This window comes from Cystoisospora suis, assembly GCF_002600585.1.
Source record: "Cystoisospora suis strain Wien I chromosome Unknown contig_954, whole genome shotgun sequence".
NCBI classification, from domain to species: domain Eukaryota; phylum Apicomplexa; class Conoidasida; order Eucoccidiorida; family Sarcocystidae; genus Cystoisospora; species Cystoisospora suis.
In genome coordinates this window covers 1-22,424 of record NW_027153755.1, presented here as the reverse complement: position 1 = coordinate 22,424, position 22,424 = coordinate 1, and the positions used below count along the sequence as shown (strand labels likewise).

General features: G+C 47.9%; 1 protein-coding gene across 1 annotated transcript; it reads right to left on the bottom strand.

Annotated features, from left to right (window-relative positions):
• Positions 1–118: 118 nt before the first annotated feature.
• On the bottom strand, positions 119–22,158 carry CSUI_002264 (ser thr phosphatase family protein). The gene is made up of 13 exons (XM_068062466.1): positions 14,658–22,158; positions 12,671–13,993; positions 11,609–11,878; positions 11,006–11,138; positions 10,423–10,490; positions 9,520–9,613; positions 8,892–9,089; positions 8,129–8,294; positions 7,158–7,446; positions 5,616–6,129; positions 4,265–4,729; positions 3,035–3,944; positions 119–2,353 (listed from the first exon to the last, which is right to left on the bottom strand). Exons 1-13 carry the CDS (start codon positions 20,691–20,693, stop codon positions 1,411–1,413), a joined length of 11,409 nt encoding a protein of 3,802 aa, XP_067925553.1. The 5' UTR covers positions 20,694–22,158; the 3' UTR covers positions 119–1,410.
• Positions 22,159–22,424: the final 266 nt, after the last annotated feature.

Here is a 22,424-nt window from a genome sequence, read left to right as displayed (position 1 = left end):
TATGAACCTCCGGAGTGCACGTTCCTTGTCTCACTGGCTGCACGAATCACAATAGAATGACGGAGGGAACACCGCCACTATAGAGTGGGGTGAAGCTTTCATTTTTTTTAGGTTGAGCTGTCTATGTATCCCCACGTAGGCGTTCTCTCTCTCTTTGACCGAGAGTATGTACACCAGGAGAGTAAGAAAGGCTCTTGAGATGCGCAGCAGCCGGTTTGTTTATTGAGGAAGGATTGCATACGACGAAGGGCACATGCAACAGTTATACAGAAAGACAAGCATATCAGTGGTGTGTCGCGGGTTGGTTCTCGTCGTTCGTTTTGCCCCTTACAGCAGTAAACTCAAGCTGAACAGCAAGCGGAGCTTTCCTTCAAATCTGGACCACAGAACTCAACTCTACAACTCGTAAGAATAACGAGTAAACCTTGGTAACAGAAGCGAATTGGAAAAGAAAACAGACAACCTGACATATAATGTACGAGGTACGGCCCGAAAAAAAAAACGAGAGTTGGAGAGAGAGAGAGAGAGAGAAGGAAACAGATCCCCGTTGGTTGGTTTTGAGACGTAATACCCATCATCATCATCATCATCCACGGCGTGCTGGCATGGACAGGTATAGATACATAGACAGGTGGTTTACATGGATTGATACAACGGCAATAGATGGACAAATAGACGGACTGACAGAATATCTTTTCTCACCACAGGCTATTAGAATAGGAAATCATACACGCATCCTTTGTACACTAATGGAGTATACATAGATGACTCCAATGCTTTTACCGCAGGGCTCTTGTTCTCTCTAGCTCCCCTTTCCCGGAGACCCTTTCATAGGGAGATGACTGGAGTGAAGAAGAGAAGGAAAGGAAGAAAGAACGGACTGAAATGAGTCGAGAAGAAGAAGAAGATGACTTGGTCCTGCTTTCATTAAGAGCAGACACTACGAACATGTAGACTACAACAGCTCTTACATGACAGTATGGAGACGACCAACCCGACAACAGGCGACTTGACTGTTGAGCTGATATTTTTTCCAAAGAATCTTTTCTTATCTTTCTCCTTTCTATTGCACACCTTTCAGCCATATCAACTTCTTCCTTCCTCCAAGGAGATCGATGGAAAAGAGTTACGCTTTGTCTCAGGATTATTGAAGTGACTGACGACTTCTCTTGTTATCCTTTCTAGCTAGGGAACGAAACGAAGGCTGACCTGCTCGATTCTTTTCATCCCCCCAGAGAAAACGCTGGCCCCACCCTGAGGCTTGCCTGCTAGCTGGCTGGCGGCACAGTGCATGTCGCCTCCAAGATACAAGACTATTATTTTGATGCTTGTTGTGCAGAGGAGACAAAAGTATCCTCATTTTCTATGGAGGTGAGAGACCTTTTCTATCCACTTGGGTCCGATGAATCTTCATCTCGGATTAGATCGTCTTCTCGTCTTGGAAAAGGCCGCTAGTACTGCATCAGGATTCTCTTCTTCTTCTTTCCCTCCTCCTTTATTTCCGCTCCCTCTTCTACTGAAGAACCCACTCCATTTTCTTCTTCCCTTTTTCTCTTTCTCACTACTGCTTGTATCCTGGGCTTTCCTGTCAAACTCTTCGTCTTCAAAATCTTCCGCTCGTGTCTCTCTTCCCTTCCAAGGGTTAATCTTTGCTCGAGAGCTGCTACTACTGCCACTACTGATGATGCGTCGAGCTCCTCGTTCACCTCCCTCTGCTCCTTGCCCTCTTGTCAGAGCCGGGGGTAGATGACAAGGTCCTAACAGCTGGCCGTTGTAATCTTGGTCGCCTTCTGTTCCTCGTCTTCTTCTTCTTTCACTGTTTCCCTCTTGCGCTCCAAAAGAATACACACTCTCTTCTTCAACATGACTAGAGGGGACCTGTAGACGGTGAGATTGAGGCGCCGCATACGGGAAAGGAGGTGATGAGGCAAAGACGTCGTCGCCCCGAAGACTCTTTGAGCTACGACCTAGACGAGCATGATCTATCCCTCTTACTGCTCTCTCAACTTCAGTTCTAGAGGATGTTCTTCTTACAGGTGGAGCAGGAGGGGAAGAAGGTCCACCTGGTCCTCCTACTACTGCATATGCCGGTTGCTGTGCTGTGATGGATGTATGATTATTGCGGGGAGAGTCACCAAGGTGGTAAGCATCTTCTTCCCTTCTTCCTCTGTGAGGTTCTGCACCCCCTACAAGGCTGCTAGACGAAGGCCGAGGAGACAGAGATTTCAAGTTCGCTTGAGGTCGCAGATCAGATGGCAGGGGAAAAGGCTGTCCGTCAAAGTCACACAGAAGCGGTAGGGAACGACGACGAGGACGACGATGTGTTGGTATTCGAGGAGATGAATAAGACGAGCTGAAAAGAAAAGATAAGAGGGAGATCAATCACTGTTCTTCTTAGATTCATGCATACAGACAGATAGATTCGTACACACACCACATGTCGCCATTTACAAACATCTGCCTGCCTACGGATATTCCATCAGCGACTCAGTTCCATGCAGCCTAAGAAAAAGAAAAGCTCCATGCGTAGACAGGATTGAAAGAACACGAGCGATTTCTCTCCAACAATACAAGAAGATGTTTGCAGGCCGGGTATGTAAACTCGTCTCCGCCGTGCATGCCTCCCTCTTCAGCTGATCCAGATGTTATCTGATGTTCTATGCCGTGAGTATGTGAGCCGGGTTAAGAACGTCTTGAGATCGTGCGTTCCGACTCTACCGCACATAACAGTAACTGCCCTAACGTGGATCCATCGTGAAATCTTCTATTGAGCCCTCATAGCCACAGTAAGAGTTCGCAAGACATCTGCACGCTCATTCCATACATACATGTTGTGCTGCATATCTATTTCCCCTAGACAGAACATCGAATGAAAGACCACATAGTCGGGGTGTCCATCCAGTACTTTGTAAGGAACGTAGATAGACATACAGTATACACGCAAGCAACCCCCCTCCCCATGCTATCCGCTTAGAAGAAGCAAACAGTGGGTGTCTTCCCTTTCTTTTTCGGCATCTGTTCACGACATCCATACCTTGGACCGTCTCCTGTGATGACTGAGTGTCCCCGTGAGTTGACGACATTCAGCCCGTCTTCTTCATCATCCTTATTGTTGGCACTAGTGTTCTCTCCGCTGCGGGTGGGGAATCGATTATGTTCAGGTCGGCTTGTGGGGGACAGGATGCCATGGACAGCTCTCCAATGAGGAGAACGAGGAGAACAACGTCGTTCTTCTTCTTCTTCATCCCGTGCTCTTCGCATGCCACTCACGTTGACAGGGTGTAAGGATGTAGGAGGGCCTGTAGGGGAGGTGTGACGTGAATGATGAGGTGACACAGATCTTACTCGGTCTCTCATTGTTGACTGAGGTGTATGAGGCTGAGGTATCCAATGAGGAGATCCTGGTGGAGAAAAAGAACCCAACGGATGAGACGTCGTTGCTTCTCCTCCTCCTCCTACTCCTCTTGGGGTATTTCTGTTATCATCAGGACAAGGGCCGCTCGTTTCGTGTATGAATGGCGAAGACGACGACAACGAGACATCTCTATTTCCTCCTGAGGGCGCTCGAGGTACAGCGACGGAAGGAGAAAGCGGCTCAGGCCTATGTAGATGACCATGGCTGTTGGGTTGAACCTCATCAGTACGGCTACCCCTGCTGTTATGATTATGGCTATATCCTATGGAATTCATGTCATCTTGTAAGCTAGGCTGTTGAAGTTGAAGGGTGTTTTGTCGAAAAGGATTAGGAAGAGACGAGGAAGAGAATGGAGGAGATCGACGGGAAGGATTATCATTCTCCGGAAATTCATCTCTCGGGGTCACACGACAAGACGAGGAAATCGGATTCGAATTCATAACTCCCTGCTGTCTTTCTCCTTCTTCTCCCATCATCACTTGTCTAAGTCCGTCTCCATTATGACATGGAGAATCTATCCTTGTGTTATCTGCGCGTGTAAAGACATCACAAACCGTTCCTCTTCATGGGGACAGAAAGTTCATATCAAACTGTTCCTAGACTACCACGGTCGATCTCCGCAACGTCGGCCACACAGAACGAGAGAACTGCCTGCCTGATCATAAGAGAGCAATGACTTCGTTAGACTCTAGTGACACGAGGGCACATAGATGACAAGACATCACGTCATCATCTTCCTCTTCTTCATGAGAGGGGTGAGGCCACAGAACGACGACCTCTATCTCCCCTTTGCTTGCCTGGTGAAGACACATGAAGACAACTGCGACTGGGAAGAAGGACTGTACGTACCTGGAGAGAGAGAAGGAATAAGAGGATTACTTTGGATTGGAAAGCTATCGTGAGCGTCGCTAGCACTTCCGGCACTGCGAAGAAATTCAGAGGGAATCTCAACAAGCGGACCTGGGACTTGGAGACCGACTGCATGGTGAGGTGAAGCAGGCGGAGATACGATGACGGAAGGAGGGCCTGGGTGGTACACTCCAGAGGGTGCTTGAGGACAACAAGGGTTTGAAGTAGAAGGAAGTACTTGAGAAGCTCCACTGGTTGGTGCGATATTCGTAAGCGAAGAAGGAGGAGACGAAAGCAGTGTAGATGGAAGGAGACCGACAGGGAAGGGTGGAGAAGAAGACTTCGTCGCTTGTGAAGAACTGGCAGCAAGAGCTGAAGACAAGAGTAACGCCGCCTCAGAAGATGAAGGAAAGGGAGGAAGAGGAGAGGGCGAAGGTGAACGACCCGATGCAGGAGAATTGACAGCTGCATGCACGAAAGGAAACAACTCTAGAGAACCTTAGCCGAAACCCCACACCCAGAGTCTTTTCTCGACGCCAGGCCAATGGTCACATACACAAATGATCATCTATATCTATATATGTACAGAAGGAAAGAGGGGGTTCTTTTGAGAGATAGAAAGAAAAAGTCAGAAACCCATGAAAAACTGATTGTGTGAAAGAAAGGGTTGTTTCCGTGTTCGTTCGTGAAGAGCAACTGACAGAGAAGATGATGTATGCACACCTGGAATACTCACTACCTCTTCTCTCTCCTGACACAGAGTAACAAAGAAACACGGCTAAGTTTCTATACAGATGTGAGACCAACGAAATTCTAAATTCTCCCTTGCTGAACTGAGTTTGAAGAAGAGTAAGAAACGCATGCAGTTGTCTGACGCGAAAAGGTGCCACTTGTCCTCTAGTGCAAGACGGTGAAGAAAATGACCTCTGCTTCTGCTTAGATAGAGCGAAGGAGATGGGTGAAGTGAGTCTTAAAGAACTCTTTTCTTGTAACAATTGTACTCCCCTCCTCAAGCGAGACTGACAGCTTATCTACCAGCCAAGAAACTAGCCAGACACAGACACAGACAGACGAATGCCCCAGACAAACACTCTCTACCTGCGTTTCACACACCCACAGAAAAAAACATACTCGTACACACTCTGAAAGACATACCTATGATATACAACTATTTGCCTACGCACATGAAAATGTGCCTAGGTAGTTATATAGATCCTCTATCTACCCAGGACACCCTGATATGTGTAGGGAGTTTGCAGTTGTATTTGTCCCTCTCAATGTAGGTATGGGAGATCATCGGACTCCGATGGAGAGTGATAGGAGACACCAGAAAAGGTCGGCGGTTCCTCACCTTCTGCGGCCAGTCTGGCGAGCTCAGCGTACTGATACTGGGCTGAAAGCGAATGGTCTTTTTCTCCTCCTTGAGGTTTCTCCAGCCCCGTCACATTCCCTATGCTATGTGCCGTAGCAGATGACAGTCCTTGTATTGCGGAAGGAGTCAGAGCAGATGGTGATCCATTTTGGATGGAAAGATCTGGCTGGTAGCTTCCGAAAGGAGCTATACCAGCTGAAGGAGCATGTGTAGGAAAGGGGAGAGGCTGACGGGGTTGTGTAGGTTTTCCTGTTTCTCTGACCGGAGATGAGAAATCGACTAAGGAAGGTTCTCCTTCTTTCTGTGGATTCTTACCGACTGGAATGGGATAACCAGATGGGTGAGAAGAAAAAGGAAGAGGAGGATAAGGGGGAGAACAAGGAGGTGACGGTCTTGTGACTTCAAGACTATTTGAAGGAACACAAGAAGAATAAAATTGATGAGTCTTGCTGCCATTGCTTCGCTCCTCATTCCCACGATGAAATTCAACCAGCTGAAACAACACAAGTACAACAGCACACACATACACCATACTAGTGCAGGATAACAAGTATAGCGACAGAAACTCATATTTATCTATCTATCTATCTGTGTATGTAGATATATATGCACATATACGGAGAGAGTGTATTGCATGTGTGTACACCTGTGGAGCTATCCCTTGCTTGGTGACGTCAAGTGAGGAAGATTCATCCCCTGTTTTAGCTTGTCTGGTAGACGTAGGAAGCGGTACGGGGTCCTCATGGGAAGTGAAGAAGGAACCCTGGCAGTACTCGACGAGGAAGATAGGAGATCGGTCTTCTTTCTTCCCTCTTTCTTTCTTCTACGGGGCTACGAGTGCTAGACTCTAAAACCATGTGCAATTTCTATCGTGCCGACTGATAAAGAGCACAAACTCTCATACAGCCGGCCCCATGTCCGTAGATATGAGGATGATCCGGCAACACTGGGAAAAAAGATCACCCGTCTCTTCTTCTCTCTGTTCGTCGAGCAAGAATAGAGATATCTACAAAGATCACCCTGAGGGTAGGTTTTTCGTGCATGCATGAAGACGCATGCTGACAACGACACCAAGTGTATTTCTAAGAGAGGTATAGGCAAATATCAGATTCTCGACAAAGACATGAAGACACAGAACTAGACAACCCATGCTCTCATTCCTACTTCGCCTCCCCTTCCATCGTCTCTCTTGTCTCCGTACAGACAAGCTTCTATCTATATTCTGGGACGTAGCTATGCTCCTTCGCATGCACTTGCTCCATCCATAAACAGACATCTCTCTGCGCCCGTACACCTGTGTCCACTGTACATACGCGTACACCGGCAGTGTTCCAAACAGAGACGAGGAGACCACCCTGGTCACAGATGAACGGAGTCCGAGAGAGAGAGAGAGAGCACGAGCGCTGGCACGTTATTGTAGAATACATCATTCTATGGGCAGGATAGATCGCAAGTGCCAAGAAAGACACGCGAATGAGAAGAAGAAGAAGAAGAAAGCACAGATCAGAGATGTACACTAACCAGTATATGCCATGTGATGTGATCCGATGGACGGGGCTGCCTTGGTATCATTGCACCATGAGGACTTTCGTCTTCTTCTCCTCCTCCCTCTACCAACTCTTCCTCTCGATACACATGCAGAGCAGCTCCATCATTCTGGTACCTCCCACAGTAATTTGAAGCAGAAAAGAGAGTAAGACATCCTCCATCTAAATCATAGCAGTATCCTGGGAGGACGCATTCATGAGCTCTGATGAGAAGGTGTAGCTGATTTCTCTTGAGAAACTCTCGAATAAACTCTGCGGAACTCCTAATAGCAATTTCCCACACAAAAAGGAGAGAAAAACACAGCAAAAAAGATCCAAGAGAGGGCACTTCGATGCCCACAGTTGAGAGGGATACTCTTCAATTCTATGTTCACTCTTCGGAGAGAGAGATATACACGCACATGCATATATATATATATATATATGTAAATTTTGGTTATACATGTATAGATAAATAGAAGCATAGAGACATGTGCACAGAGAGGGCTGTGAGGACACGCACGGCTACCCCATAATTGTAGAGAGAACACAGGCAGTAATTTCTATAGATCCAAGATATGATGGGTTGAATCTTCCCGGCTGTTTGAGATCGTGTACGGTAGAGCGGTACAACGCTTTGAAAGGATCGTTGCCTTCTTTCGTGAACGCGACAGAGAAAGTATTCACTGAAAAGTTGGTTGCATGCACGGGGTGGAAGGCAGTGCGTCTCCAGGGGGCGCTTCCATACACATAGCTCCATACTACAAGTCTGAATACAGACCGTCCTCACTCATGTTCTATTTCCTCGTACCTACAACTGGAGGAACAGACATAGACAGCCATAGATCGATTGACAGAAAAAGAGACAGGCCTCACGATTAGTTTTCATAGCGAGAGAACAAGAAAGACAAATCTGAGACGTAACACACTCGGAGATATAAAGCGAAAGAAAAAGTGATCATTTACCTGATCGCATGCGCTCCTCTAGGAGAGTCAGGTCCTGCAACATCTTCTTTGTTATCAGGCGGTCTTTCAGGATCACTCCACAAGCAATCCAATACTAGGCACATCTTCTCCGTCTCTTCACTCGAGAATGGAGAAGACGACGGAATGCCCTGAAGCGCTTTACGGTCTGAAACACGACGACGCACAACACAAAGATGTCCCTATATAGTGACCAGGGAAGAGGTGTATTCCAGACACTCGTCTCTCTCTTTATATAACAGTGCTGAAAGTCAGGTTGGTAGAAACCGCAATATCACTCTACAACCTAGGCTATCTATACCTATCTATCTACCTGTCAATCTTCCTCTCTTCTTCCCTCCCTGCAACTATACATTTATAGATAGGTTCATAGGCAACAGACTGACGAAGAGAAAATCGACAGGTCACGGAGGGCGCCTAGACTTCATCTAAGAATCGAACTGCCTGCATGTACAGACGGGTGCGAGGCGACAAAAAAGGGAGAACGTGCCTCCCTATACACCTACGCGAAGAACACCAAAAAAGAAAAAGAAAACAAAATGCCAGCATGTGAGAGAAGACAGAAAGGTGTATATATGGAGAAATTGAAAGCTTCGCTTTAGTGATTCAAAGTCTCTCAGCCTTTGTACGCATGTATGTATGTATGTACGTACGTGAGTACATATGTAGGACTCCACCATGCATACTTAGGCGCTCAATGTTACACACACACGTTTAGATATAAGAAAGGTAAGCAGATACACACCTATATCGGTCCCCGCAACTTGTATAGGTCTGGTTAAGCCACGTAGGTCGTCGATCAACCTGATTGAGTTTCCTAGACATCCATGTAAGCAGAAGATGCGAGCAGCTGGAAGGTGAGCTCCAAGAGGAAGAAAATCAAAGACGTCATTGGCACACTGCCAGACAAGTCGAGCCTTCATGAAGTCTCCACCATATACACCTGAAGAAAAAGAAGAAAGCAAAACAAAGACAGACAAGAAGAACTCCTCTTCCAGCTTGGACTGTTCGGCTTGAGTCATCGTACGTCGCTAGCCCCTTGTTCTCCGCAAACGAGAACAAGAGATGAACGGCAGCTGATCTTCGAAACCTCCGCTTTCGTTTGCGAAGGCATAGTTTGTGTCGCCGTTCAAAATGAACACCCCATCGTAGATAGACACATGCATAGTGAAAGAAAGCTATCGAAGACGACACTCGTGTAGCCACGAATCGCACACCCCTTCTACACGTTTATGCCAAATGACCCGAGCAGCAAAGAAAGGAAATCTCTTATTCAATAGATAGCAACATGTCTCTATGAATCTGAAGAGATAGAGAGACAAAGAAGAAAGAGAAGATGGAAATAGAGGGGCCAGGGTCTTCGTTTCTCTTACCTAGCTTCTTCTCAATCTCCGCAGCAAACCCATAGTCGGCGTTCATTGCGCGATCCTCGTGGTTTCCTCTTAGTAGAAACACTCGGCTCGGGAACTATAGGAAAGAACAGAGGAAAGAAAGAAAGAGACAACATCCACTACAACACTGACGTGTATGCACATACGTCTATATGCATATGGATTCACAGCCGAGCCAGACCGTCCCGCCTTCCATAGTAAACCCGATGACATAGAAGCATCTACCCCCAGGTATAAATGTCTACAGATCTCTATCTCTACCCAAGATTTATCTATCTCTCTCTCCAAAAATGGAGGCTTATCTAGGTACAGTAAGTATCAGCAGACAGACGTCGTTGTGACTACTCGAGCTGCCATCACCTTTCATCCAGCGAGAAAAGAATGAGGACGGTAACTAGAGTAGTCGCTTTTAAATACCACATGCACATCGCACACAATGTCAGGTGTATGATGGTATATCTAGAAAACAATTTCAGGACGAACGGGTGTACATACACCGGTGTCCACAGGAAGACGAAAGAAGCACCTTGCAAACAAAGTGGTCACGTCCCAACCTGGACAGCTCTCATGTGTATACATCGGTACTGTACATACACCCTGTGCATTGCGGACACTGTCTCCTCCCGGTGAAACGGAGACGCCATTCAGATGTCCGAGGAGGAAAGTTTTTGTCAGGCGAACGACAGACTTTCAAAGCGCTGGCTTACGCTCGGCCTGACTGATAAGTAGAGGAGAAAACCAAAAGTAGACATGAGCACAAAAACATCACGTCTAAAAGACAGTGAGAATCGACTTCTACACTTCCACATCGATTCCCTTCGTGCTTATAGGAAGACTGGTAGAAGCACAATGAAAGATGGCTACAGAGATATCTGCGTGTCTTACGAGAATTTTGAGCGAGAAGAGAATCAAGATGACTTCTAGGCTGCACTCTCCTCGGTCAACGTAATCCCCTATGAAGAAGAGAAAGAAGAGACAGAGAGAGTGACAGAGTGACCAAGACGGAGGAGGGAGCACAGCAAAGAAGCAGCGAGACAAGTAAGTGTTTTTACACGTACGAGGAGAGATACGGAAAGTTGACGTAAGAAAACTACCGTCTCCGTCTAGGAACGTGGAGCTGACTATCTAGCTCCGTTTATACGTAGACAGTATCCAGATGGCAAAAGTGAAGAAAACAGAAGCACACACAACATCAAGTATCTTTTCTATACGAAGCTAGACTCTTGAGGCCAATAGGCCTTCCTCCTGCAACAGAGCATCTTCAGGTGTACAGATACATATCCATACATACGTATCCAGCGACACATGTGTATAATTGAATTGAGACATCCGTATGCAGTGTCTTATCGCCCTCTATCTGTCTATATGAAGAGAGCTACACGTCATAGACATCAGTAGCTCAGAGTGCATCGATACAGCTATTTGGCTGAAGAGTAAATCGTGCTTGGTATCGGTCGCTACTACTAACCGAGAAAGAGGAAATCCTCGTATTGCCGAGTTGTCTTGTCAACTTCGTCAGGCCACCCAAAGGACCTGAAAAATTCGAGGAGATCGGCTAGGTGACCATGGAGATCTCCAAATATCTTCGCAGGCAAGTTCACCTAGAGAAGAGAAAGTGAACATCGGAGAAAAGAAGAGAAAGAGATACAAACCAGCCGATTCGAAGTTAGAATCATGAGGGCTATAGGAGAAATCTATTCACCATTTTCCCTCCACACAACATGAAGCTTGCAGTAGTGTCTATCTCTTTGAGATGACATACCTACTACACATACCCATATCTAGAGAGAGAAATAGACACATAGATGGGTCCGTATGCGGATATGTAGATACGTACCCAACTTGCAAGCTCGTGGTTGCTGTTTACTTGTATTTTAGCTGGGGCTAACTCTTTCTCTCACATCTCTCCTCCCAATACTAGACTGAACTGAGTAAAGACAGAAACCGTCATGGAGAGACGAGGCCTGCTAGACCCGCAGACGTATACGTGGATACGACAACATAAGCATTGCATTTGTGAGGCAAACAAGAGACAGGAGAACTGTCGGTATTGTTCTACTTTTCTCCGTACCTCCAGGACAGTCGTCTCAACAGAAAAAATGCATTTAACGGCCTCCAAGATTGTCAGGATTTCATCAGGAGTTGCTATAAGAGGAAACGGAGACCTTTCTTGTTGCGAGTGCGGGATGGCTGGTCCTCCTTGTTGAAGATACTTCGAAATCAAAGACTCTGTCTCCTCCTTCGAGTTCCCGCACAAGCGAGAACGAAGATTTCTCAGTATCCGCTGAGCCAGCGTTGTTTGGCCGGGGGTAGGGATAGGATAGACAGCCTTTCGTGCGATCTGCAAAGTAGACAAGGATCTCCTCAAAAGTATCCTTCACATAGTGACTTACTTTTCTAACCATGAATATATATATACATGAAAGAACTCAAAAAGATGGATCTGAAAAGTCGAAGTGAGAGAGTTCTGTATCAACTTTGATAGCCCAGACAATCTGTCGGTGTTGTTCAGAGATAAGGCAAGTGAGGGGGGATGTCTCTTTCCGCTCTGTGTTGACAGGCCTCCTCTTCTATGGGTGTAAACACAGTCTCTTTGAGTCGATCGACAGACCCATGCAAGCAAAGATGAGATATAGGCACTTATGCACCTACACAAACTTTCCTTATCTAGAAACCTCGTCCACTACTCTGATGGAACCTCAGCAGCAAACTTGCCTAGGTGAAGATTAAGCGCACAGCAAGAGAGACGTAAGAACCTGCATTCGTAAAGTCGTACATGGGGGGTTAACATAGTTCTGAAATTGTTTTTACCGGAGAGGGAGGAAGATGTCCACAGCACTGCGATCTATCTATCGACCTATCTGTCTATCTCTCTGCCTTGTCGTACAGTGGTGATCTTCCTGATAACGAGTGAGTCCACTTGGCTCCCCGACGCTCTACGTCTGCATCCGAATATGCATGACATGTTTATATAGATGGATATATACGTAGATATAGACAGCACATACGGGAAGCTTCATGTGGTACGGAGTAACCAAAGAGACACACATATAGAGGCGTGCTATCCTCGAGGGCTTCTATACAGAGGAAACCGGTGAACCAAATAGAGAAGATGCATGAACTAGAGACGTACTGGAGGCTCCGGGCTTGTCACAGGCTTCAGGGGATTTCCATGACGCCCACGTAGAGGCCCAGTAATAAGATCGTAGCTTTCTGCTCTTCCACCTCGGAAGCAATGGGTAGGAGATGAAGCCGGAAGAGATCTCTTTTCAAAAGCAGAGAGCCGTTGAACAGAAGAATATGCCTGAGGGAGTTCTACATACCCGGTATCACTGGGAGGAGAGAGCGAGGAGACGACGTTTGGGGCTGAAATTCCTAGATGTATTCCTTCTTCTCCGACTAAGCCTTGTCTTGCCTTTTCATCGAAGGCCCTCTTACGATCAACATCATCATTTCCGTCTCTGACCTTCTCCGGAAAACAAGAACGAACTCCTCCGGTAGCGAGAGGAGCCGCCTGTTGTCCTTGGTACACTGAAGGGAAGCTCTCTTGTATGTGAGGTGGGTGTGCCGCAATGACCATAGTGTCACGAGGGAGAGGAGGAGGAGGAGAAGACGGGGAGAGAGCCACACCCCCTCCTTGTGCGGGAACAGGGAAAGGAAGAGGAGGAGAAGGCATTGGAGGACCAGTTGGCTGAGAGATGAAGTTGCTTTGCGTAGGGCGGAATGAATCTTGAGGGCGATGAGGTACAGGTTGAGAATGGGGAGGAATCGTTCCACTAGGCTGATTCGGTAAGACCGAAGAAGAATAAGCTTGCTGAGGAGGGCTCATGATGGCATGCGAAGAAGATATATTGAGGGCGGGATTCTGAAGTGTATACGTACCTCCTGAGGGCGCAGAAGGAGGAGACGCGATTGTGGCCCTTCCTTGAGAGTTCATCACCTGAGAAAGATATGGACTAGGTACAAACTGGGTGGAAGGAGAAGGATAAGCAGCTGCTAATACTTGCTGAGGATTTGCAGGCAAGGGCTCTTGAGGCAGCATACTATATGACTGGGAGGCATACACATCTCTCGATGATGGAGGGGAACAAGAAGGCTGTTGCTGTTGCTGAATAGGTTGCAATTGCCAGCCAACGGGAGAAGGTGAACGGCGGTCTGCTGTGGGAGGAGGAAGGCTCCCCGCCTCAGTTTCGTTCTGGCCTTGATGATACAAAGACTGACCAACGGATTCTACATGAGGAGCCTGACGATCAGGATAATGCGAGGAAGGCAGAGCCAACGTAGTCGTATTTCGTTTCTTCTTCTTTGCCTGTTCCTCTTCCTTTATCAGCTTCGGAAGAGATTTCGAGCACCTTAGAAGACGATGTGTTGAATTGAAAACCCCAGAGGTAACACAGCTGAGAAAAGCCGTATAGCTAAACTTGGTGAAGCGAGAGAGAAGGAGATTTGCTTCGGACTGAGAGGGGATACAAAGAAAAGTACACACACAGCAGTCAAAAGTCAGGTACAATAGTAAGAAGGAAAAAACCCACAACAAACGACAAGCTACTCACAAACTGATGCCGAGTTTCTTCATAAAGGTGGATTGAAGAGTGCGGGAAGATAGGTGAGCTAGCCACGCAGAATGATCATACTTGCACGCACGTGCATTCGCACATATTCATACATACTCACTATACATATACATAAAGACATCCATTCATGCATACATACTCATACATACATGCAGATTCATGCATACATGCATGCATTCACCGAAGGAGGTAGATCTTATAACAGAACTTTTCGTGGCTAACGCGCACCACTTCGACACCTACACGCCGCCGATCAGAGTGAAACGAGTGCGGGTCTACACCTACATCCTCATCGAGGAACTTGATGCACGTGGGGCATCACGTGTCCTCTTTTACCTTTCTGGGAGATTAGACAAGTTCATGTGACTATCTACATATACGTCCATGGGGATCAGAAGAGAGGAATACGTCTACGATAGAAATGTATACGGAACAGATATGTGTATATATATATCCGTATATCTACACAGGTGGATGCTAAGTGTGTATCGCATATTGTCTAATTCGCGACTAGAAGCAGTTTCCTTTCTTCTCTTGGAAACCCACTTGTACAGTGCGCTGAAGAGCTTTCTTGTGTTTGATGGCTTGTCGATCTCTAGTATGAAGCCCGGCTGCATGAAGATGACCTAGAAGTCCTTTAAGCTCATCGGTGGAGAGAAATCCATCGGCATCGAGATCATACGCACGAAAAATGAGTTGCATGCGAAGTAATCCGCTAGCTTTACTAAGATCTTGAACGATTTCGGGCTGAGAGACATACAAGCCTAGACGGAAATCCCTGAGATACACCTTATTCTCTCTATGCCGGTCAAGAGCTTCGAAGAAGAAATCGATATGCTCAGCTGAAGGAATGCATGCAGGGTAGTGAGAGGTGAAGAGCTGATGGAACGATTCACGTGAGAGAAAAGGAGGAGAAGAGGAAGACGACGAAGAAGAAAAACGATCAAAAACTTTCTTTAATCGCTGGACTTCTTCTACACAACAATCTTCGAGTATAAGCCGCTGCCAAAGTTGTCCGAAAGATACCCATCCTTCAAAAGGATTCTCTTCTTCATGTGTCAGCTGACGATTGCTGTTTGTATTCCTAGGAGAAGACTGCTGCTTGATCTTCCTCCCTTTCATCTTTTCTTCTTCTTCTTCTACCGAAGACTCTGGTTCTTCTTCTTGGGTAGTTGTTGGAGGGCTTGAGCTCTCTTCTTCTGTATCTGAAAGAGAAGAGGACGAGCAAGAAGATGAAGAATACACAGATGAAATGTCTTCTTCTTCGCTCTCTGGCTCTTTCATTCCAGTAACAGGAGCTTCCTTCTCTTTCTTAGCTTCACTCTGTTTCTTGCTTTTCTTTGCTGATTTGCCTTCTTTCACATCCTTCTTTTTCTTCTTGGTTTTTTCCTCAAACTTATCTCCTCCCTTTTTCTTCTTCTTCGTCTTTGTCTTCTCCCGGCTTGCCTTGTCATCCTCCTTGGTCTTCTTTTCTTTCTTGGTAGTACCTGCGCTGGCTACCTTCCGTGAACTCTCACCAGTACCGATGAGTTTCTCTCTCTCTTTGGATATCTCTCCTTCTGTCTTTCTATCGTCTCCAACGTCAGCTTCTTTCGCTATTCGTCTCACATCTTCATCTTTCTCGCCGGCCTGATGTATCAACATAAGCCTCTTTTCGTTCTTCACACCCTCCTCATTATCACCACTCTCCTCTTCTACCCCTTTACGAACAGCCTGAACAACTTCAGCGGCGACAGAAGCCATTGAGGCTGCAACTCCAGGAGCTGCTGAGGCTACACGTGCGAGTGTCTTGGCGGTCTTCGCTAAATTTTCTATCACAACCGCAGCGGTAACGGATCCAGCTATACGTCCGCGTTCTTCTGGGGTCAGATCTCTGTCCATTCTTCTCGTCGTGTTGACATCATAACTTCGACCTCTTCTTCCGTGCTCTTCGCCTTCTTCATCATGGGCATACTGAGACAGGGAAGGTAGTTGAAGACAAGAGAATGAAGACCGTCTGCCTACCATCCCCCAACCTGCCCTGTCTTCATCTTCTCCCAAGTATTGACGGCGGCGTGGCGGACTCTCACTATGGTGTCTACGTTCTCGTAGGGTATCCTGGTTGTCATCATCATAGATACTCCTGGAGACGGCGTATGACTTCGTGGAATAGAAGCGTTGTCTATCTCCAAGATACGGAGAACGGCGGGATAAGTCATGCTGTTGAAAGGGATCTCTTTGCATTCGTGCTTGTTGAAGTTCTTCTTCTACTTCATCAGCAATGCTCACCATTCGTTCTCCTTGCTTTAGTCGTAGATAGTGACAACTAGGGTGATGGCGTGGTAGTGGGAGTCCTCGGCTTCGTGCGTAAGTGTTTTCTAAGTCGTCGCCATCCTCTGATTGAGTCGAAGAGGTGTATGTACACCTAGGACAATTAGGTGCCAAGAATGGTTCTTCCTCTCCAACAGCTAAAGCCGAAGCAGCTGCTCGAGCCCCTGGAGGTGCGGGGATCTTGAACGGGGCAGCCCGAGGAGGCAAAGGATGGCTAGGGCGGTGCAATGAGGATTCTCCTTTTCCTGCTGGGGAAGAAGAATCGTAGAGATGTCTCCTTCGACTAGACGAAGCACAAGAGTCATACTGATCGTGTGAAGGAGAATAGTCAGAGGAAAGACGTGGAGAATAAGAAGAGAAGTCTTTGTCAGCATGCTGTTTGTCTTTCTTTGGGAGAAGGTGATCAACAACGCCTTCTACAAAACCACCTAGAGCTTCAAGTATCAGAGCACCTCTTGATTGGCTTGGCGGTTGCGTATGAGTTCTGTTCTTCTCATCTGTGTCTTTGACTGAAGTCCCACCCTCTTTGTTCGGCGAGACTGAAGAGTTGCTATTCTCTCCGCCTCTTCCTCCCTCTTGAGGAGACGCTGACGGGTAATACATGATAACATGGCTTTTTTGCCTTTCTACAGATTCTGACTTCGACTGTGGACCCCCGATCTTCCTTCCGTGGTGCTCTGATCTAGAAGGAGAAACAGAAGATAGCATCATCATCATTCCGCATGGCGAAGAAGAGGCAGGGCGCTGGAACCGGGGGGAGAGAGTGTGGGAGTTTCTTTCATTTCGACCTCCTATCGAAGCCGAGGTGGCTGACGGTGGTTCTCCAGGTATGTATACACGGCCATCGTTCACAACCATCCCTCTTCCTGGTAGAAGAGATTGTGCATACTGAAGGGGGCCATGTCCGGCAAAGGTACCCATAGAAGGGGAAGCGGAAGAAGAAGAAGAAAGAGGAGAGTGATTTTCATTACCTTGCATCCTAGCATAAGTGAAGTTATTAATACGACTTTGAGGTGTACTATATCCTGTAGAGTCCTTGGGTTGCCTCTCGCGCTGCTGATCTTCACTGTCGCTACCTCCACTGCTACTACCACCGCTGCTACAACTTTGTCCCCCGCCTCCTCCATAGAAAGCCTGTAACTTCTCACCCCACTTCCCTCCCCACATGCGTTTCTTCTTTCCACGCCGTTTCTTCTGGGACTGCATGCAAGTCACCCGAGGCGAAAAAGGAGACGAGAAAGGTGACTGATGCGATCTATCGCTTGATCTCCCTCTCTGGGATCCTCCATCTGCTCGAGGAGACCCATGCAACGGACTCAGTGGAAGGGCGCCTCCTCCACCCCCACGTATTACAGTGCTGTTCATAGAGGTTGGAGGAAAACCACTAGGTCTTCCAGCTTGATTGCCTTCTACTTGAGATTCCAGAGCTCGACTAGCAGTACATATCCCACCCCTCATTTGTGAGAAAGCACCGTTGTAAGGTACCACGGCCATCATACGTGATGACGTGTCGTTCGCTGTATACCCTCCTTGTGCAGGTGGAGATCGTTCTCTCCCAGCAGGGAGAGAATTCATAGTTTGTCCACTCAGACCGGCACCAACTACTGGCTGATATTGAAGTAACGTTGACGAAGTAGGGACGGATGATGAGTAGCTGTGTGTGTTTGAGGGAGGTGGATGAGAAACGGGCGGGGGTACCGGCACTCCGTTGATATTCTGAGGTATATAAAGAGGAGAGGGAGAATACGCGGTGGAAACGGCTCTTCTCTCTTCTTGAGGATATAGAGAAGCTTCATATTGTCCTGTAGTACTTCTCTGAGGAAAAGAGGAAACTTCTCCTCTTGTCGCGTCTACCTCTCTCCATGCATCTGGAGCATAGTACGTACGCCCCTCTCCTCCTACGCGCGTTTGTAGAGGCAGCGCGGTACTGTATCCCGAAGAAGACGACTGCACCTGCTGGCTGGTGGAAGTTGACGACGATCCAACATACGGATGATAGGCCCTCTCAGGCGCGGGCACTGAGGAAGACGGCTGAGAGATCTTTCTGAACGGATACTCAGGTGCAGGCTGTTGAGAAAGCGAAGTCGTATATAAAGGAGACGGAGTATAGCCTATCCCTCTATTGGTGAGTACTCCATTCTTCCCTTCCACCATCCATGAAGAAACAGAAGACTGGTTGGTAGATGAGGACTGCTGCTGTCCTGTCGCCGGAGGAGGAGACCTATTGTTACTCTCGCTGTTATCAGTAGCATAAGCGTTACTGATAATGATCTGTGGGACGGAGTTCATTGTCTCCTGAGTCGAGCCTGAAGCCCCCCGATGTTGCTGCGTACTGACTAGGCGTCCTGTATGATGTTCATTGGAAGAAAACTGAGGAGGAGGAGGAGGAGGAGGAGGAGAAGAGGAGGAAGAACCGGCAAGTGGTCCTCCCTGCCTTTCATAGCCATCTGCGGTACACGTACTGCTATTCCCTCCACCAAAAGAAGGCTCTCGACCTGAAAGGGTCGATGATGGGTCAGTAGTAAAAGGGACTGGCAGTGTCGTTCTTTTTCTCTGTGCTTCCTCTGAAAAAGTGCCTTGGATTGACTCGTGTGTCCGTACAGACGTCCTAGCTCCCAAGGACGACAATCCACCTTCTCTCAACAGATCTTGAGGTACAGCAGCACCAGAGGTAAATCCTTGTGAGAAATCAGTAGGCTGACGTCTTTCTCCCTCTCCTCCTCCACCTAGGAACCCCATGCCTCCCCCGTGCACAAACGAGCGATCTGGTAGAGGCGGCTGAGGAAGAGAAGCAGCACCAGGAAGAGGGGAGAGGGAATAAGGCTGTTTTGAAGGATCAAAAAGCACCGATCCACGGGGATGGTTAGTCTCCTCTTGTCTTCCTTCTTCTGTTCTGCTCGGGATGTGCGATGACGACACTGACGGTACGGACATTCCACGCTCCGAAGTTCTTCCTCCTTGTAGAGACATTCCTCCTTGTAAAGTTGTTCTGTTACTGGGCGGCTGGTAATAATTGACACCACTACTAGGATCACTGTTGTTAAGACTTAGACCCCCTGGAAGAGACATTCCTCCTTGATAGCCATTCCTACAGTCTGCACCATTGTCTAGCCCTCCTGGTTGAAGTCCTCGCTGTTTCTCTAGGTACTCGTTTACAGCGCCTTCTAGAGAAGAACGCAGAGAAATTTCAGATCCCGATGAGGGTCTTTCATTACCTCTCCCTAACATAAAGCCTCCATGGTCTCCTCCTCCGCCTGAGGGGATAGAAGAAGCTGGGGCAGCGGTCGTGAGATTCCCAGCTACGGCTACAACCGCCGTAGTGCCGCTTTCAGTCGTCGTAGCACTCGCTACAACAACGCTACTTGTACTAGAAGCCCCGGGGCGAAAGATTCCTCCTGTCCCTTCGGGACATACACTTACTCCAGGTGCTCTTATACCTCCTCCCCCATGATTCCTATTGTTCATCATCCCTGGAAGATCCGTCTGTCCTTGTTCTTCATGGGCTCTCCTGCTACTACTACTACTACTCCAGCTATTCATCTCGTAGTTGTTAATAAGACTGGCTCCTCCGCCGCCTCCCCTGGCTCTAAGACGAGAGTCACGAGCATAGCCTTGTGCAGCTGAAGAAGAAGTTAGCTGATGAGGCTGTTGAAGAGTATGCGAAGGACGCGGAGGAGCCAGAAAGTTTCCTTGAGGGTGGCTCGATTGAAGGGAGTTGAGAACAACTGAAGGAGATAGGTTGTCAGTATTCGAAGTCGTAGAGACGTCTAGCTGTTTGCTGCCCCCTCCTCCCCCAGCCCCACCAGGACCCATTGGGCCAACTAGTCCTCCCCCTCCTCCGCTACCTAAGCTACTTAAACTTCCCTTCTCCGAGCTCCCCCATCCGGTCCCTAACGCTCCGCTGCTAGTACTTCTGCCCCCTCCAGCTGTTGTTGTAGTTGATTGGCAATCACTGTTTGTACTAAGAGAGATATTCCTTTCGAAGTTCTTACGATCTCCTATCCTTTCAGGCTGTCTCAGGACCATGCGACCACCCGGGCTTACTGTTGGGGTAGCAGTACGGTGGTCACGGAAGGCGGCAGGAGGAGAGCCAGAAAATGCTGGGTTTCTTTCCGGAAGGCTAGGGAAAGGGTTTGAAGGCTGTGATGAAGCAGGTTGAGAGATTTCAGCTGGTCTACGGTGCAGCTGAGGCTCTGCAGATGAAAGGGAAGATGGCCGGGGGGGATATGGTATCGATGATTGACCCCCCTGAAAAGACGAAGGGGTTGACATTTCGGGTTTTTTTCGGACGGGGAAAACACGCTTGTAGTCTTCTTGCTCAGAAAACGGAATGTCTTTTTTAGATGGTGGAAAGAGAAGTGTACGTACACCCTATCACCTTCAGACAGTCGCTAGTAGTAGGCACAGGGTTTACGAGAGAAGGGATCATACGGGAGAACGAAGTTCACCAAAATACATACTGGAAAAGTTTTCTTGAAGAAGAGAGATGAATCCATGCAGTGCCGACGGCTGCGACTCTGCGCGCTCATAAGAGCAGGTCAGCTTTTCGGCCCCCGACCGAGAGATATTCGCCCTACACGGAGGGAGTACGTACAATGCCGCAGCCAGTGAGCAAGGTAAATGTTTACAGAAAGGGAGAGAAAACGAATCCGGTCAAGCAAAGAAGAAGAAACATATCGTCCACAAACCATATGTTACGTACACATACCTAGCTGAGTTGATACCTGGGACGAGCAACCGCCCAAGTTAGGTGAGCGGATAGACCTTTTCTCGGACTCCCTACTACATCTGCACAACCGCACCAAAAAGTCAGTTGCTGACGTGGCCCCTGCTGTCTCCCTGATCCCTTCCCCCTCGTGTTACGGACACACAGAGAAGAAGGAAGATACTTTACAAGCCACCCGAAAGACCCAGGGCACCACGATTGCCTGCTTGCCCGTTCGTGCCTTGTAGAGCAGGTCTTGAACGGATAGAAACAAGAGGACTAGCGAAGTGCGGATGTTTCTCTCCACCTCCTGAAACATTGAGGAGGAGACGTGGAAGGCGGAGAAAACTGACAGAAGCGCCAGAAAAGAACCACGGTACTGTAATCGACAGATAGTGACAAGGTCTTGAAGAAGACAAGGAAAGAATCAAGGTGGGATAAGTGTCTACACAACTCACAAGGAGACTTGCTGGGTTACTGTGGAAAAAGAAACCATCGTGTCAAAGGATCGGGAGCCAATGTGCTAAGACTGAACGAGGCGCAGTGCCGGCCAAGAGTCTTGACAGGAGGAACGGCTGAACGTAGACGAAAAGAAGCAGATGAGCCTAAGCTGTAGAGTCCTGAAGTTATAGTTACAAAGCGAAACTCCATCTTTTCCTCCAGGGAGAAGACGGAGGAGATCACATACGAAAAGTATCTTGGTGGTTGAGATGAGCTGAGAGGCCCACCAACAGGGACGGTTGCTTGTCTTGTGAGCAGGAAAGCGGAAAAGTTCCGAAGAAGATAAAAGAAGAGAAGATTGACAGCGAAAGGCTCTGTCATCTGGAACTCTTTCGAAAAAGTTCACGGAGAAGATCGCCGCTTCTAACGCTCTGGTGTGGCACAAGACAAGGCGCGCATACACTGGAAGGAAAAAAGATAGAAGGCGAGAAAAGCCGGACCCGAAACCGTTATGCTGCCTTTACGTTCCTATAAACAAGATGGAATCAACCCTTGCTCTGCGGTTATATTGTCAAAACCGACCCCCCATTGCAGACACTAAGGTTCGCTGGTCATTCAGACGCTTTTCTTCTCTACATGGCTCTCCAAGACCTCCAGTGTACCAGCGCTCTTAGAGGCTGCTGCAGCCCGCAGGTGCAAGGATAGTCCCGAATACCGTCTGACAAGACAAGAAGCCAGCTGATGCGGCAAGCGAGACACAGGACTTTTCTTTAGCGAGAAGAGCTGCTCCCGCTTGAAAAACTGATCTCCTACAAGAAGCGGCGTGGTGGAGTCAGGCCCCGCTCACCCACCCTCCC